The sequence below is a fragment of the Quercus robur genome, chromosome 2 (genome assembly GCF_932294415.1).
Source record: "Quercus robur chromosome 2, dhQueRobu3.1, whole genome shotgun sequence".
Lineage (NCBI taxonomy): Eukaryota > Viridiplantae > Streptophyta > Magnoliopsida > Fagales > Fagaceae > Quercus > Quercus robur.
In genome coordinates this window covers 71,109,291-71,125,061 of record NC_065535.1, presented here as the reverse complement: position 1 = coordinate 71,125,061, position 15,771 = coordinate 71,109,291, and the positions used below count along the sequence as shown (strand labels likewise).

At 37.7% G+C, this 15,771-nt stretch overlaps 2 protein-coding genes across 11 annotated transcripts in view; one reads left to right on the top strand and one right to left on the bottom strand.

Annotated features, from left to right (window-relative positions):
• LOC126714834 (isocitrate dehydrogenase [NADP], chloroplastic/mitochondrial) overlaps nt 1-15,771 on the bottom strand; it is a 148,229-nt gene that overhangs the window by 68,468 nt on the left and 63,990 nt on the right. Inside the window, exons 1-5 of one of the 8 annotated variants that reach the window (XM_050415225.1) lie at nt 10,667-10,928; nt 10,499-10,542; nt 10,275-10,384; nt 9,391-9,428; nt 9,100-9,177 (exon numbers count right to left, since the gene is read on the bottom strand). In XM_050415225.1, coding sequence (XP_050271182.1) covers nt 9,100-9,177; nt 9,391-9,428; nt 10,275-10,384; nt 10,499-10,542; nt 10,667-10,913 — 517 coding nt within the window. In that variant the 5' untranslated portion in view covers nt 10,914-10,928. Of the gene's footprint in view, nt 1-9,099; nt 9,178-9,390; nt 9,429-10,274; nt 10,385-10,498; nt 10,543-10,666; nt 10,929-10,976; nt 11,000-15,771 lie in introns of those variants that run through there. The other 7 variants (XM_050415224.1, XM_050415223.1, XM_050415227.1 and 4 more) reach the window with 7 other exon arrangements.
• LOC126714833 (uncharacterized) overlaps nt 1-15,771 on the top strand; it is a 123,636-nt gene that overhangs the window by 47,773 nt on the left and 60,092 nt on the right. The window lies entirely within an intron of this gene.

The following is a 15,771-nucleotide window of genomic DNA, read 5'->3' as shown; positions in this document are numbered from 1 at the left end:
GTCCTTAATCCATTGTCTAGCCCTTGGCCTTTTGCTCAATGGAGATTGGACATCGTAGGTCCTTTCCCTAAAGCAGCAGGGAACAAAAGATATCTGTTGGTCGGCACGGATTATTTCACCAAGTGAGTTGAAGCTGAACCATTGGCAAATATTAGGAATGCGGATGCCAAGAAATTTGTTTGGAAGAATATTGTCACTCGATTTGGAATCTCCCATACATTCATCTCAGACAACGAATTGCAGTTTGATAGCAAGGCCTTTAAGAGGTATTGCTGTGACCTGGGCATAACAAATAGATATTCCACCCTAGCATATCCACAGGGGAACGGACAGGCTGAAGCTGTCAACAAGGTCATAGTGAGTAGGCTTAAAAAGAGGCTGGACAACGCAAAGGGAAAATAAGTAGAAAAACGGCCACATGTCCTTTGGACATATTGAACTATGCCCCGTAGGTCCACTGGGGAGACGTTATTTTCAATGGCTTATGGGGTCAAGGCTGTTATTCCTCTAGAGACTGGATTACCCATGCTGAGAACAAGTTCCTTCACTTCGGGCAGTAATGATGGGCTACTGGAGAAAAGTTTAGACTTAATTGAAGAACAAAAAGAAAATGTCATGGTCCAATTGGCCTATTACGAGCATAAGCTCAAGCAAGGGTATGATGTCAGTGTGAAGTTGAGACCACTGGCACCTGGTGACTTGGTGTAAAGAAAGGTTTTGGGTATTGCAAAGAACTCAGCCTGGAGAAAGTTAAAGCCAAACTAAGAAGGACCATATCGCATTATATCAGTGGCAGGAATAGGTGCGTATTATCTTGAAAATCTAGAGGAAAAGGCTATACCACACCCCTGGAATGTAAATAATTTGAGAAGATATTATTATTAATGAAAGCTTTCTTCACCATATTTGGGTTTGTTATATTGCGTGTCATGACATTTATCTAAAGTATCAAACAGAACCTTAGTCATGCCTGACTCCTCGGATCACATACCTTAGGTAAATTGGTATTTTTTAATCATTGTTCTAAATATTAAACAAAACCTTAGTTATGCTGGCTCCTCGGACCACATGTTTTGGGTAAATTAATACTCCCTAACATCTAAGTGTCAAACAGAATCTTGGTCATGCCTGACTCCTTAGACCACATACCTAGGGTAAATTGGTATCTTTTAATCATTGTTCTAAGTATTAAACAGAACCTTAGCTATGCTGGCTCTTCGAACCATATGCTTTGGGTAAATTAATACTCCCTGACATCTATCTAAGTATCAAACAGAACCTTGGTTATGCCTGGCTCCTTGGACCACGTACCTTGGGTAAATTGATATATTTTAATCATTGTTCTAAGTATTAAACAAAACGTCAGTCATGCCTGGTCTCTCGGACCACATACTTTGGGTAAATTAATACTTCAGTTTCATTTTACTGAGTATTAAACAGAACCTCAGTCAAGTCAGGTCTCTCAGACCACATACTTTGGGTAAATTAATACTTCAGTTTCATTTCACTAAGTATTAAGTAGAACCTCAGTCATGCATGGTCTTTCGGACCATATGTTTTGAGTAAATTAGCATTTTCTATTTATTTTTCCTAGTGTCAAAATAGATCCCAGGTTATACCAAACTTCTCGAATCAGTGGCTTTGAGTAAGTTAATGTTCTTGGATATTTATATAAGTGTTGAGCAGAATAAGGGTTGTTTGCCCTATTTATTTTTTACAAGATATACTATTCATTTCCATAAGATTCAGCCTTCCTTACAGAAGGCCCAATTCTCAGTACAAGTATGTGATAATTCTCTTTATTACTGGCACTTGTTCAATTTATTTGAATTAGCCATAATACATTACTATTAGTTTTTGTTAAATTATGAGTAATAACAACCCACTATTGTTTGCAATCTTATCAATCCCAAGTCTCATCAAGGGACAGAACGGTAACAATACTAATAAGAGAATAAAGGTTGCAAGGAAAAGGAAAGATTCATGAAACAAAAGGTAAAGTATTTTCATTGATTAAAAGGAGAGTATGTTACAAACTGATGAAACACCACCAAAAAAAAAAAAAAAAAAAGAGAAATACAGAAAAGTCCTATAACTATGCCTTTGTTTTCTGAGAGTCCTTCTTGGAATCAGCTGCCTGAAATTTGGTATCCCTAGCCTTGGACTTAGACTCTACATCCTTAGCCTTGGAAACCACATCCCTGATCGTGAGAGGAGAGAGTGGTCTTCATCGATGGTTGGACCTCCTTATCGTTGTCAGCCCCTGTTGAGACTTCAATATCAGGAGAAGGGGCTTGGATGGTGGAGGGTTGCTCAGGAGGAGGAAGAAGGTTCGCAACAAGAGGAGGGAGCGTTGATGGAACCTCTTGGATGTCCTTTGCGAAGAAAGTGTTCTCGGCTTTCCTCAGCTTGGAGTCAGTAGGGACTCCTACCCGGTTGAGCGCTTCTGCCCATATCTTGGTGCAATAGTCCTTGCACATTCCTGCCACCTCTTCAGCCAACCGCGTCTTCATGTCCAGCACTCCACGTTCATAGGATGCAGTCTCTGCGGCTTCAGAAGCTTTCTTAGCCACCCGAGCTACATCCTTAGCTTTCTACAGCTCAACCTTAAGATCTAGGACCAGCTGTCTTTGGGTGGACAGTTCTATCTCGGTCATATGAAGCTGCTTGTGTTGGTCATCGGCCTGGGTCTCCAAGCTCTTTAAGCCAGCCTTGGCACTTAGGTGTGCCCTTTCTACAACGGTTAGCTTGTTGGCCAACTTCGTCTGCTCCTGCTTGAGGACTCCCAAAGACTTCTCAGTCTCGGTGTAGGAGTGGGCCTTAGCCTTGGCCTCATTACAGGCGTCCCGGACCCGCTCATCGGCCATAAAAACTTGCTGGGTAACCTGCATAAAAATAACGAAGGAATCCCATAAATAAAAAAAGAAAATGAAAATGAAAGCACAGCTTAGTATTTAATCCAAAGATGTGTTAGTTAACTCACCATGGCAAGGTCCCTCTTCAGGGACATGAAGAGGTCTGGCTGCCTCATCCGCTTGAGAGCCTCCATATCCTTGGGGAGGAGGAGAGGCTACTCTAGGGCTTCAGCAATGTAGGCTGAATGCCTTCTCTGGAACTCTCAAACTGAAGCGTTTCAGGGGATGGCAGCTCCCTCCAACTCCAGCCGAGGAGCTCAAGTGTGCTGCTATCGGCGCACCTCGGCCCCAAGAGGGTCCTTCCTGCTATCCACAGAAGAGGCCCGTTTATCCTTAGCAGTTTTCTGCTGCTTCAGGCCCTTCAGGGGGAACAATCTCCCCCTCCTCAATGTCCTTCTCCTTTCTCTTCTTCTTTTGCAAGTTCAAATCAGGGAGCAGGCCGAGAGGGGAGGGAAGAGGGGGAAAAAGAAGATTGGGAGGAAGCTGAGTCTGTTGGGGCCTCATGGAATACGTTTGACAGAGTCTCGAAGTCAAGGATCAAGTGCACAGCTCATAGCTGCCGATTTTCACTTATAAATATTTCCGACCTCAGCAATTTGTTGAGACCCGGAACGTTGACCAAGCTGAGTCTCGGGAGCAGTGTGCCATTTATTTGCAAAAACATCCGAGGAGGAAATCATGGTTAGACCAACAAAACTCGCCATTAAAGGAAGACAAAATGTTAAGGGGGAAAGGTAAAAAAACTAAAATGGCTAAATCCTATGCCAAGGGACTTAATTTTAGGGTACCCCACCTGGTTCTCCCTCCCGAGTTAGGCAGTCAAGACCGTCGTGCCATTCCCCGGACGCGATCAGGTAATCATCCTTCATGCCTTTATTGGACTTAGGAAGACATGATACCATTTTTACGGTGTTGGACCGAGATTTAAGGTAAAATCCCACATCGGTAAGGGAATGACACTCATACATGTGAACGACGTCGTGCCATATGAACCCTAAGTTCATCTACTCATTGAGAGCATCTACACTCCCTAAAACTCTAAACAGGTTGGGAGCGCACTGGTAGGGGCACAATCTGTGGTTGATTAGGTAGTCCCGGGTCACCCTACCCATGGAAAGTGTCATTCCTCCCTCTATGAAGGCGATAATAGGAATGACAACTTCACCTTCTTTTCTGTTTGTAAGTATTTGGTCTGGGGCACAATATCACAGGGCTACTCCCTGCGGAATGTGGTACCTAGCCCTGAAGCCCTACATACTGACTAGAGAATCTATGAGGTGTTTGAACCTTCCCATCTAGGCGAACTAAAGGGACGCGAAAGAAGTTTTCAGAGAAAGAAAATAAAGAATAGAAGGCAGAGGAGATTGGCCGAGGAGAAAAAAGCTTAAAGAGGAAGAAACTTACAAGAATAAGTACGTGTATTGATCCTTGAACCTTTAAAAGATTAAAAGATTTTTTAAGAAAAGGGCTTGGGAAATTTGGGAACTTAGAAAGTCTTCAGGGTCTGAGTGTTTGGGATCTCTGGAATGCTTGAAGACTTGTGAAATGAGGAAAAATGATTTACCCGGAAGTCTTATATAGGAGGAGGAATTGAGTGGGAGTTATCCTGCTCAAAATTCAAGAAGAAATGTTAAGAGTAGGATCCACGTCTCACCGTTGGATGCAGGGAACAAAGTGCCGCTTGGAGCAATTAATGACGCATCGCGGGCTTCGAAGCGTCAGTAACAGTTATAAGGTGCGCAAAACAGTACTCTCACGTGTGTAAACCAGAAAAATGAATGGTTTTAACTCTTAAAAATCAAAACCCCACTTTTTCTCCTCGAATAAGAGGGAAAAACTGGAGTTTTGAGGGGCTATTGTAGGGATAAGGGCCCAAAACTATATTTTGGACCTTGGGCCTTGGGCGAGGACGTTGATTGGTACAAGAACTAATAAATAATAGTGAGGGTGTTAAGTTTAGAGTCCCATGAGTATGTTGTAAATGGAAAGGTTGGGGGAGGTAGTCCGAGGAGTAATATCTCCTCAGATAAACGTAGCGCAGACCAGAGGTGTATCTTATCGCTCAAAGTGACCTTCCAGGAAATTCCACTGATAGGGATGTGAATTATGAACGTACAGGAAGGATGGAAGCTCATAAATATCTAAGAGAAAGCTGCTACCATCACATTGAATGCTCTGTAGCTAACTCTCTGGCCGCATTAATGAGGAAGTGATCTCTAAACAGTGTTTTTCAGCTTTACAGCTACCCCGAAAGACTTCAGGAAAGGGCTAATAGGACAAGTATCAACACCAACCATCTAACCTGCACGTGGAGGGTAGAGATGAAAAGAGAAGATAGTATATAAGGAGAAGGAGGCAATGAAAGAGAGGGATCGGGAAATGAAGAGAAAAATACTGTAGCAATCAAGAAACAACTTGTAATCAAACTTAAGAGAAATATATAAGAACTGATCTTCTCAGACTATGCCGAGAACAATTTTCTTTAGCTGAATCACTCTGTCTTTTTGTTCTTGTCATTGAAACCCACTCTATTTGGTCAGCCAACTCGTTTAAGCCCATTTTTCCAATTGACTCTACAAATTCATTGTTTTGTGTTTTTTTGGCTTGAGTCCATCTATCATTTGGGCTGGGATCCAAATATGGTCCTTACACATATATTTATTGAACTCATAATTTCAATTAAAAAAATGTGTGTAATAATTTTAATTGAAATTTATAATATAGCATCTCCATATATATTGATTTGTCAAATGAACTCGTTATAGTAAATAGCTAGAGAGAGAAACTCCTTGGATATGGATTAAAATGTTCGAAATTAAATCTAGCAAATACATATATCAAGCTAATAAGATAGGCGTGACCGTGTAGGGACCCGTGCATGTTCCAACTTCCAAGATAGAAATTAATTTACAACTTTAGGTATCTGTTTGACAAATATTATTTTTATTAATTTATTTTACTATTCAATTTATTTTTTGCTACTATTCATTCGTCTTATTGCACTTTTTGATATTATTTTTTATCCCTCTAATTGCTTGCAAATGGTACTCATGTCAAAGCTGCGGGGTAGAAGCAAAGTTTTACTGAGTTTGGAGCAAGAGGTTGAGAGACAGACTACGGAAGAGCAGTTTGCTGAGAATGAAGGACATGTTAAAGAGTCACAGAGGATAGAAGCTGCTGCAAAGGTCCAGGGAGGAACGGGTGCAGCCAATAATATTGTAGATTTTAATAAGGAATTGAAAAAATACAATTTCCTGGTAATGACACTGATTACAACTGTCACCTTCGCAGCAGCCTTCCAAGTGCCTGGTGGATACGACGGCCATGGGAAGGCAAATTTAGTTAAAAGCAGAGACTTCAGAAAATTTCTGATATATGACTCGTTGTCATTTGGTACCTCAGCTGCCTCATTGCTTATTTACTTTGCCACGCCTTTAATTCCGAAAATGACCTCTGTTCAGAATATAGTACCGCCAGTAACAGCGTTGCTCAGTACGATCTCCCTTTCATTCATGGTCTTAGCCTTTTCGGCGGGCGTACGAACAGTCTTGGACAAAAAATCAAGTCTCTATTCTCTTTTTAATACCACTATAGCGTTTGGCATTGATATCCCCGTATACCTGTTTGGGATTATCTACATTTTCATAATTCCCTTGACCTACATCAGGAACAAATTACGACCGCTCAGATCGTGATCATCATTTCAAAGTCTATCTATTTCAAGGGGGCTCGTAGTCTTAGCACCTGAATTCGTCTTGTCATTTCTCCCTCACCACCAAATGATTCCTTTCCGGCAACTCTTCCTCAACCCATGTGCTCTGGCCGGCTATTTGTTTTATAAGTTCTGTTTCTTTGTAATGCGATTTGGTGTATGGACCTTTACAGTCAGTCCTTTTTGGACACGAAAATAAATGATAGATTGGAACCTATGTATTAGTTTTCATGGATCGAATTAATGAGATTGATTGTTCTTGGTTTGTGAACAACGTACTGATCATTTTCCAAGATATATTGCCAAGTCTCTTTGTTCAATATATATAATTGAATTTTTCTTCCTAGTCAGGTGCTATTGCTTGGTTCTGCTATATCAAAATTACCTGTGGAAGTGAAGGAAGCTTGAGGAAGACAATTATAACTTATCGTCCACCTTCTTATGATGAATTCTTATTCCTTTGAAAAGGATGCTATATATGAAACAAGGTCTTATCTAATTAACAGGGGTTCAGTTTTTTTGAACCTGAAGGAGAAGTAACCAGATAAATCAATATAATCCTTGATAGGAAGGTCGATTCTATTTAATTAGGCACCCCCATAATATATTGTCAATAACAACAACTTTGCTGGAGAATAAATTCAAACCGTATGTGGTGTAAACACCCTTGTTTACATCCTCCAATAAATGAGTGACACCTCAGATTTGTACAAATATAAGAATAGATAGCAATACACCAGATAACCCTATTAACTCATATTTTCAAAACAAAATAGTCAAAAAAAAAAAGGAAGAAGAAGAAGAAGAAGAAAAAAGGTAAAAGATCTTCCCTCCGCGGAGAACCCTCCATTGAATAGCTTCAATTTCAAGCTCGAAAACAAGCTAGCTAGGGTTTCTCATGGCCGTAAATGATGATGGTTGAGAAATGAGAATGAGGACCATTGGATCAATTAAGGTTATAAAGGCTAGATTCTCCTCTAGAAGTGGTGAGTTAACAAAATTAACAAAAGTGCATGGGAGAGAAGTTCCACATACGGTAAGGGCATCCTTACATATATTAGCTAGCTTCTCAAAAGATATGCTTAATCTTCATGTCAACGAATTTATTCAATAGGCTCCAACAATTAGAAAGTAAAGGTTCCAAACTATCATTGGAGCAAAGTTATTTATGAGCTAGCTCAACTTCAAATAAAGCATCAACTTCAAATCAATAACTTGAATTTTATATTTTTCAACTAACAAATGGTATATTATTAAAAATCCTAGCTATTCTTAGCATGATATTGGAGAATCTCATTGCTAATACTCAAGCAAGCATGAAAAGTATGTTTGCGTATTCATTCATCGTTTAATCGAATATGTAACTTGTGGAAACCTTATGACGTCTAAAAATGAATGAGCTATCAAGAGTTTTGTTTACTCATGAATAACATTACCTAGGGTCCATTTGGATACAACTGAAAGCTGAAAACTGAAAACGCTGTAGCAAAATAATTTTTAAATGTGTGAATAGTATCGTAGGACCAATTTTTAATGAAAAAATTGCCGAAAAGTGATGTTTGTGGATCCCATAAACAGTGCACGGGTGAACTGTTCACGCAAAAAATCAACATTCACGGCTTGAAAAAAAAAAAAAACAAACGCAAACGCAGTCGTGGGAAGCGCAAAACGCGCTTCCCAAACGCACACCTAGTATCTCTATAAATGGAAAGGACCTTAATTCAATTCCCCTCTCTATTGTTGTAAGCAAGAAAAATTGAAAGGGGTCTAGGGATTGAGGAAGTTTAAATTAATGAACCAAACATACTCCAATTTAATAACAAAAAATTCTACTAAGTGGCTGGTAAGATCTAATCAAGAGTTGTACAGAAGACCTAATTCCAGTCTTCACTCCAACAACTCACGTAGATAACCCCCACCCCCCCAAAACCAATTAATATCTTTCAGGTGGCTAAGTTGATGGTTTTCTATTAAATAACCTATCATTCACAATAGCTCACTGCTCGCCTAAAAGCTAGAACAACTACAAGCTCTAGCAAGTCCATCTAATTGGCATTCCCATGGGGAAACCATTTTCTGTGAACTGATTAACCCCCTTTTCCCAAGGATACAAACTAGTCAATTGTGCTAGGCGAATAAGGAAAACTTGATTTGACTCTGTAGTAACTAGGAAATGAATTGTACTTAACTAATTTAATATAAAAAAAAACAATTACTTTTAATACATGTTGCCAAAAAATTGCTGCACATGAACTATGACAGCTTATGCCTCATCAAGATCAGCTTTTAAATTGAAGTCTTTACAAAAAATTTAAGTCAAGCACACAAACCATTAGCTACCAGAGAAAAAGGGAAAGCAGGTTAGAACACAATTTTGTGTGAAGAATACCTGATATCAAACGAATAAATAACAAACTAAAATCATTTACATTTTTTTCTTTTGATGAGTGAGATTATTTATCAAACACAAACCATTTAAGATGTTTCTGATTGTGACAATGGGACTCCTCCACATAGACTTCAGCCCAAATTCCTTGACTCTGGTCTCATCTGCGAAATATGAATTGCAAAAAGCAAAATTATCCTTTATCCAAAGGACAATCAATGACTCATGATTAAGCAGCAACAAGAAGAAGTTTGTGTGTACTTAGTAACCATATTAATCATTATATGGAATAGAATGGTCCAAATGTCCACAAAATAATGTTTCCTGCCAACCATAATAGAAACAACAGAGGCAGGAGAAAAGAAAGGATAACTAACCAGGCGTAATTGTGGCACATTTTACTGCAACATTGTACCTGCAGCATATAAATAGTTAAAAGGAATTGCAAAAAGGGGTCACTTGCCAAAAAAAATATATGAACAGGGTCTCAAATATCATTAATACTTTAGATGTCTAGATAGTAAACAATGAAACCGTAAAATATTCCTTCAATAAATAGCATTGAAGTTTTCTTTGCTTTTATTTGAGCCTCAAGATAACTATTCCATAAACCTTTCCAGAATTCAAAATGAGCTCCTAATATAAATCATGCTACTTAAAAGGCGGGATCGAACCCGCGACAAGGGAGAGGGGGTAGGGTGTGAGCCCAATGGCACTTAAAAATCCTGTTTCCACCACTATGAAAATCCCTCTACACTAATTTCATTAAAATCCTATAATTGAAGCACAGCAAACCTCTCATCCTCCCTCCACCACTACAATTTTCACCAGGCTATAATCTCCTATACTTGAAGCCTTTCTATTCACTGGCATTAACAATTTCCTTGTATAGGCATATCAGAATCATATATACATCTTATGTACAATTAACTTATACCCATAATACTAACACTAGCCAATCATCTATCTAGTTGTCCTTTTCTCAATGCAAGTGCCTTGCACCAAAAGTGTCGCAAGTTTAAGTCCGTAATAAACCTCTCCAAAAAAAATTAACGGGGAATGGCTGTCAACAAATCACCTATCCCATACCCTGCAAAAGTGAAAGGTTTGTGTTCTGAGTACGACCTTTATACACACTTGGCTTCTAAGTCCATCTCCTTCTCATATGATCCAAAAGATCAAAGCAATAAACAAAAATAATCTGCATCAATTTAGCATTACTCAAGCATTTTAACATGTTGTTTTCAGCTCAATTACTTACTTAAGAGCGGCTTCAGCACTCTCTACAGTAACTCTGTCATCGGTTGCATCAAGATTCAAAATTCCCAAATCAAAATACTTTATATCCAAATCCAAATATGGAAATATAAGCTGCAATCACAAAAAACGAGAATTCCCCAATAAACCAACTCAAAACGAATCAAAAAAAATCCAGTTTTTAGAGGAAGAAGAAAAAGGAATTCACTCAGAAATGAAAATTCATACTTTGTCCTTTATCATTCTCCATATGATCCTCGTCATTTCATCACCTAATAGCACAAAAAGAACAACAAAGAAATTCCCAATTTAAACATGCGATTCAAATACTTCAAAAAAAAAACATCATTTTCCATCATTTTCTCGCCAACCAAACAGAGAGCCACTAAAACTCACCGTCCATTTCTACAATAGGATTCTGAACCTGCACTCTATCGAAGCCAGCCGAAGAAGCGTAGCACCGAAGCGAGGCGTTCGCGAAGCTTGTAGCGGAAGAGAACGAGACACGGCTCTTATTCCCGCTGCAAAGAACTCCTCCATTGAAGAGCCTCGTGGAGGTCGACGAGAAGCTAGGGTTTCTCACGGCCAAAAACGACGATGAAGATGATGAAGGGGAGGCCAACATTTTGGCGCCGGACGACATGGCGCTTAAACGGAGTGCCGTCGTTCTTGGGAGTAGCATTCGAGGCTCGTGAAGAAGGGTCACTTTTTATAGTGGAGGGAGCTCGGGTTTTATAAATCCAATCAATATTATTAGTTAGTCAATGTTTCAAAAATATTTGGTTTAGAGGGTTTTATAAAACCAATCTATATTATTAGTTAAGCAATATTTCAAATATATTTGGTTTCTAATAATTCGAGTTTTCTGTATTTGATTTTGCCTAGTGAATTTGCACTTGGAAATCGAGTATCTACACTCGATTTGTTAGAAATGAAATTTGTTTCAAACCTTACCTAACTAATAATATAATTTAAGTTTTATAGTTAATTTTTAATAAAATCCGTTTGGGGGGGGGGGTTGGATGTTTGTCTGTGGGATTAAGTGAAGACGTTGTACTAAGATAGATGGATTTGGTTTGACTTTATCTTAAGTGACAAACAAATTTTTGAGTTTGTATGTTAATCTAAGGGTTGAGAATCCAGGTTAGGCTTAATTTTGGCCGCCAGATCAGTGATGCTTATGATTGAGTATCTCTTACTTTATATAACTTGGATAGGAAAAATATAGTTTGAGTTTTATAGTTATTTTTTAATAAAATCCGTTTTTTGGGGGGTGGGGGGGTGGGTTTTGGATGTTTGTCTGTGGGATTAAGTGAAGACGCTGTACTAAGATCAAGATGGATTTCCTTTCAAAAAAAAGATCAAGATGGATTTGGTTTGACTTTATCTTAAGCGACAAACAATTTTTTGAGTTTGTATGTTAATCTAACGGTTGAGAATCCAGGTTAGGCTTAATTTTGGCCGCCGGATCAGTGATGCTTATGATTGAGTATCTCTTACTTTATGTAACTTGGATAGGAAAAAACCGAAGGTTTAAAGTAACAAGTTTCACATCAAAAAACAAAAAATAAAAATAAGAAGAGAATAAGCATAAACTTAGAAATAATAAGTCTATTAGAAGAAGTGTACTTGGGAGATTCTTCGTTTTGGACCATGTGTTAACAAAATTAACAAAAGTATATTGGATAAGAAGTTTCAAGTTTGGCAAGAGCATCCGAACATCTATTAGCTTTCTGGAATATATGCTTGATCACCCCTTAAAAAAAATACATTCCATCAATAGGATATTGCAAATAGAGAATAGAGATTCCAAACTATTATTTGGAGAGTCATTCATGAGTTGTACCATGGATAAAGGGACAAAATTGGCCTTTGCCCTTTTCTATCAAACAATCCAGTATTTTACCTCATTTCCTAAACTAATTAGGAAAATGCCCCTCTTTTAAAACTCGATTTTCTCAAAATTAAGTTTAAAAAAAAAAAAAAAAAATTCTGGAACTCTATAGTGGCATTTTAAGGAGTCTATGGTGACATTTTAAGGAGCCTATAGTGGCGTTGTGGAACTCAAGCTCCATGAAGAACTCGAGTTCGCTTGAGTTCCAAAACGCTATTATAAGTCCTTAAAATGTCACTATAGGCTCCTTAAAACGCCACTATAGGGCTTAACTTGATTTTGAGAAAATTGAGTTTCAAAAAAGGGACATTTCCCTAATTAGTTTAGAAAAGGGAGCAAAATGCTGGATTGTTTGATAAAAAGGGACAAAGGCCAATTTTGTCCTGGATAAAGCATCAACTTTGAAAGTAATTGCTTCACTTTCAATAACTTCAATTTTTTTTTTTTTAAATTATAGAAATACCTAGCTTTTAGCAAGATATTGAAGAATCTCATTGCTAATACTCAAACAAGCATGAGAAGAAGGTTTGTGTATTCATTCACGGGTCAAGTGAAAATGTAACTATTGAAACCTTATGACTTCCTTAAAATGAATGAGCTATCAAGAGTTTTGTTTACTCAATGACATTACCTACTAGGCTTTGGGCTCTAGTATCTCTACGAATGGAAATGACCTCAATTCAATTTCGTTCTCTATTGTTGTAAGCAAAAATAATTGAGGGGGGAAGTTTATATTAATGAACCAAACTTTGTTTCCCAAATGATTTTGGCACAATGCTAAAATCCAAACTTTTTATTTTTATTTTTGACTCGTTGAAGCAAAATAGTTTGATAGTTTTTGGAAAACATAATCTTTTCCTGCCAATCCAAGAGTACTAATTCTTAGGATTGGAGTAAAATTATTGCAAGGAGAGACTTGCTAGTTTTACAAGCCATATGAAGAGTTGGAAATGGGAGAATAAATCACCCGAACTGATTTCCTATCACAACTTTGTAATGACGCTACTAATAAGTTACACTAACTACAGGAAGTGGAAATGATTTCTGAACTTTATGGAAAGGATTCTGTTAAGGATATTTTATCTTTGCCAATCTCAAAGATATGTAAGTGAAGCCTATGATTAGTAGTAGTATAGGCCTCGTTCGATGTCAAAAAAATACTGGTGAGCAAGGGATATCAATTATTAAGTGAGTAAAGGAGTTGATGGCCTAAAAAAATCATAAATAAAATGGATAATTCATGGAAAAAAAACTTTAAAAAAAAAAAAAAAAAAAAACTTAATAGAGAAATACAACATAAAAAATATAGATCGAGTAATTAGCAGATTCTATTTTTGGTGATACAAGATAGAATTCTACTCTAACCTAATTTAAGTGTATATGTGTGTAAGCTCATTCCTGGAGACTTGAACTCCGACCTTTACCCCCCACACCCCACAAACACTTATACTTGTGGAGTGACCATCGCATCAAGGGTGTGTGGTGGTAATATAACTCTCAAGGGTGTTTGGTTTGATGAGTTTTGAGTTATATAACTCGGTTTTTATAACTCAAAACTCAAAAATTGTGGGACCCACTCAAAATATTGTTTCATTTAGGGCCCGTTTGGTTTAGATATGACTCAGTTTTCATAACTCAATACTCATAACTCAACTCAAATCTCATCACTTATAACCCAAACCCCACTATCACTCAAGAACTCCAAAATTGTTGTTTGGTTACAAAACTCAGTCACATATCTCAACTTTTAAATCCACTTTTTGCCAAAGGTGGAACCCACACCACTAACACTACACAGGGGTTATGGTTGCTACCCGCGTCCATTTTCTCTTCCCCTCTTTCATATTCTCCTATGTCCATCACCACCATCAATGGCAAACTCAGAATCCACCACTGTCAACACCACCAACGGCCACAAAACGAAAAAAATATATCTCAACCAAAAGAAAATCCAACCATCAGCTACACCCACAAAAAGAAAAAATATCCAATCATCAATACCACCATCAACCACACAAACCCACCTCCATCACAGCCTAAGCTTCAAACCACAACTACAAACATAGAAAGCCCAACACACCAACACAAAATCTTCAAATCGGTGATCCAAAATTGCCAACCCAAACCCACAAACACAGAAAACCCAAATCGAAACCTAGGAATCCTTAGATCGAAGACCAAAATCACGAAAATGAGTAGTGGGTTTCTGTTTCTGGGTATACATTTATGCGTGGATGAACATGGTGAGTGGGTTTGAAGAAGAAAAAAAGAAAGAAAAAGAAGAAAAGAAAGAAAGACAAAACCAGGAAGAAGAGAGAGAGAAGGAAAAAAAAAAAAAAAAAAAAACCCACTGGTGGTGGAGTGGGTTTGATGAAGAAAGAAAGAAAGAAAGAAAAAGAATGAATGAAGAAGAAGAAGAAGAAAAGGTTGTTGGTGGTGGAGTGGGTATGAAGAAGAAAGAAAGAAGAAATAGAGAAAAAGCAACAAAAAAAAAAAAAAAAAAGAGAGAGTAAGCCGGAGGAACTCAGTAGAAGAAGAAAGAAAAAGGAAAAGAAAAAAAAAAGTGGTATGACACTGTTACTTGACAGTGACAAGTCCGAAGAATGGGTCCCACAAATTTGATTTTTTTACCATTCTGCCACTATCACTCGTCATCCATAATCTAAAAACACCAAAATTGTGTTTTCAGTTTCCATCATCCAAACTCAAAATTTTGAGTTTTTGAGTGACGGAAACAAATATCCAAAATCAAGCCAAACACAACATCATTTGTGGGACCCACGAGTTTTGGATGATAGATCATAAAAATTGAGTGATATCACTCCATTTTTGGACTATCCAAACAAGAAACAACTCGCAAGTTGGAGATTAAAAAGTCCACTGACCCTTTTCGATTGTCAAGAACAGCTTCAAAACCGGATCTTGTGTTTGTAAATATGTCATACTCATTATGAAGACTTGTAAGTACTAAGTAGTAAGTAGTATATTTTTGGGTGGTCAACATATAATTATCTTTCGATTCTAGGGTAATACTAAAGGCCTAAGTATATAATAGAGATATATTTATTGTGGTAAACATTAACTGCAATTTTAATCTAGAGATCTGCTCTAATAATATCTTAATAATGCACGACAAGAATGGTTGACCCGGCAAAATACAGATGAATATGATGACACCTCTCTCTCTCTCCCCGTGCTATTGTTTGTTTCAATTTTCAAATGCTACATTATGGAGTAAGACTACAGTCCTAAATCTATAAGGATTATAAACAATATAAAATAGAAACAGGTTTATTGTGGCAAACTTTAATTGTAATTGTTAATAATAAAAATTAACTGTAATTGTAATCTAGAGATTTGTTCTAATAATTTCTTAATGCATTGCAAGAAGATTGACCTAAAGGCAAAATATAAACAGATGTGAATCATGTGATAGCCCCCTTCCTCCTCTCTCTTCATGATATTGTTTCAAATCCTACCTCTGCGGAAACACATGAAAACCAGCTGGGACCATGAACCCCAAAAGTTTAGCCCCTTCAAAGATAAACATATATAAGACAATTGTAACTATATAGGCTTATGAGCCCCCAATTACTAATAAAATTTT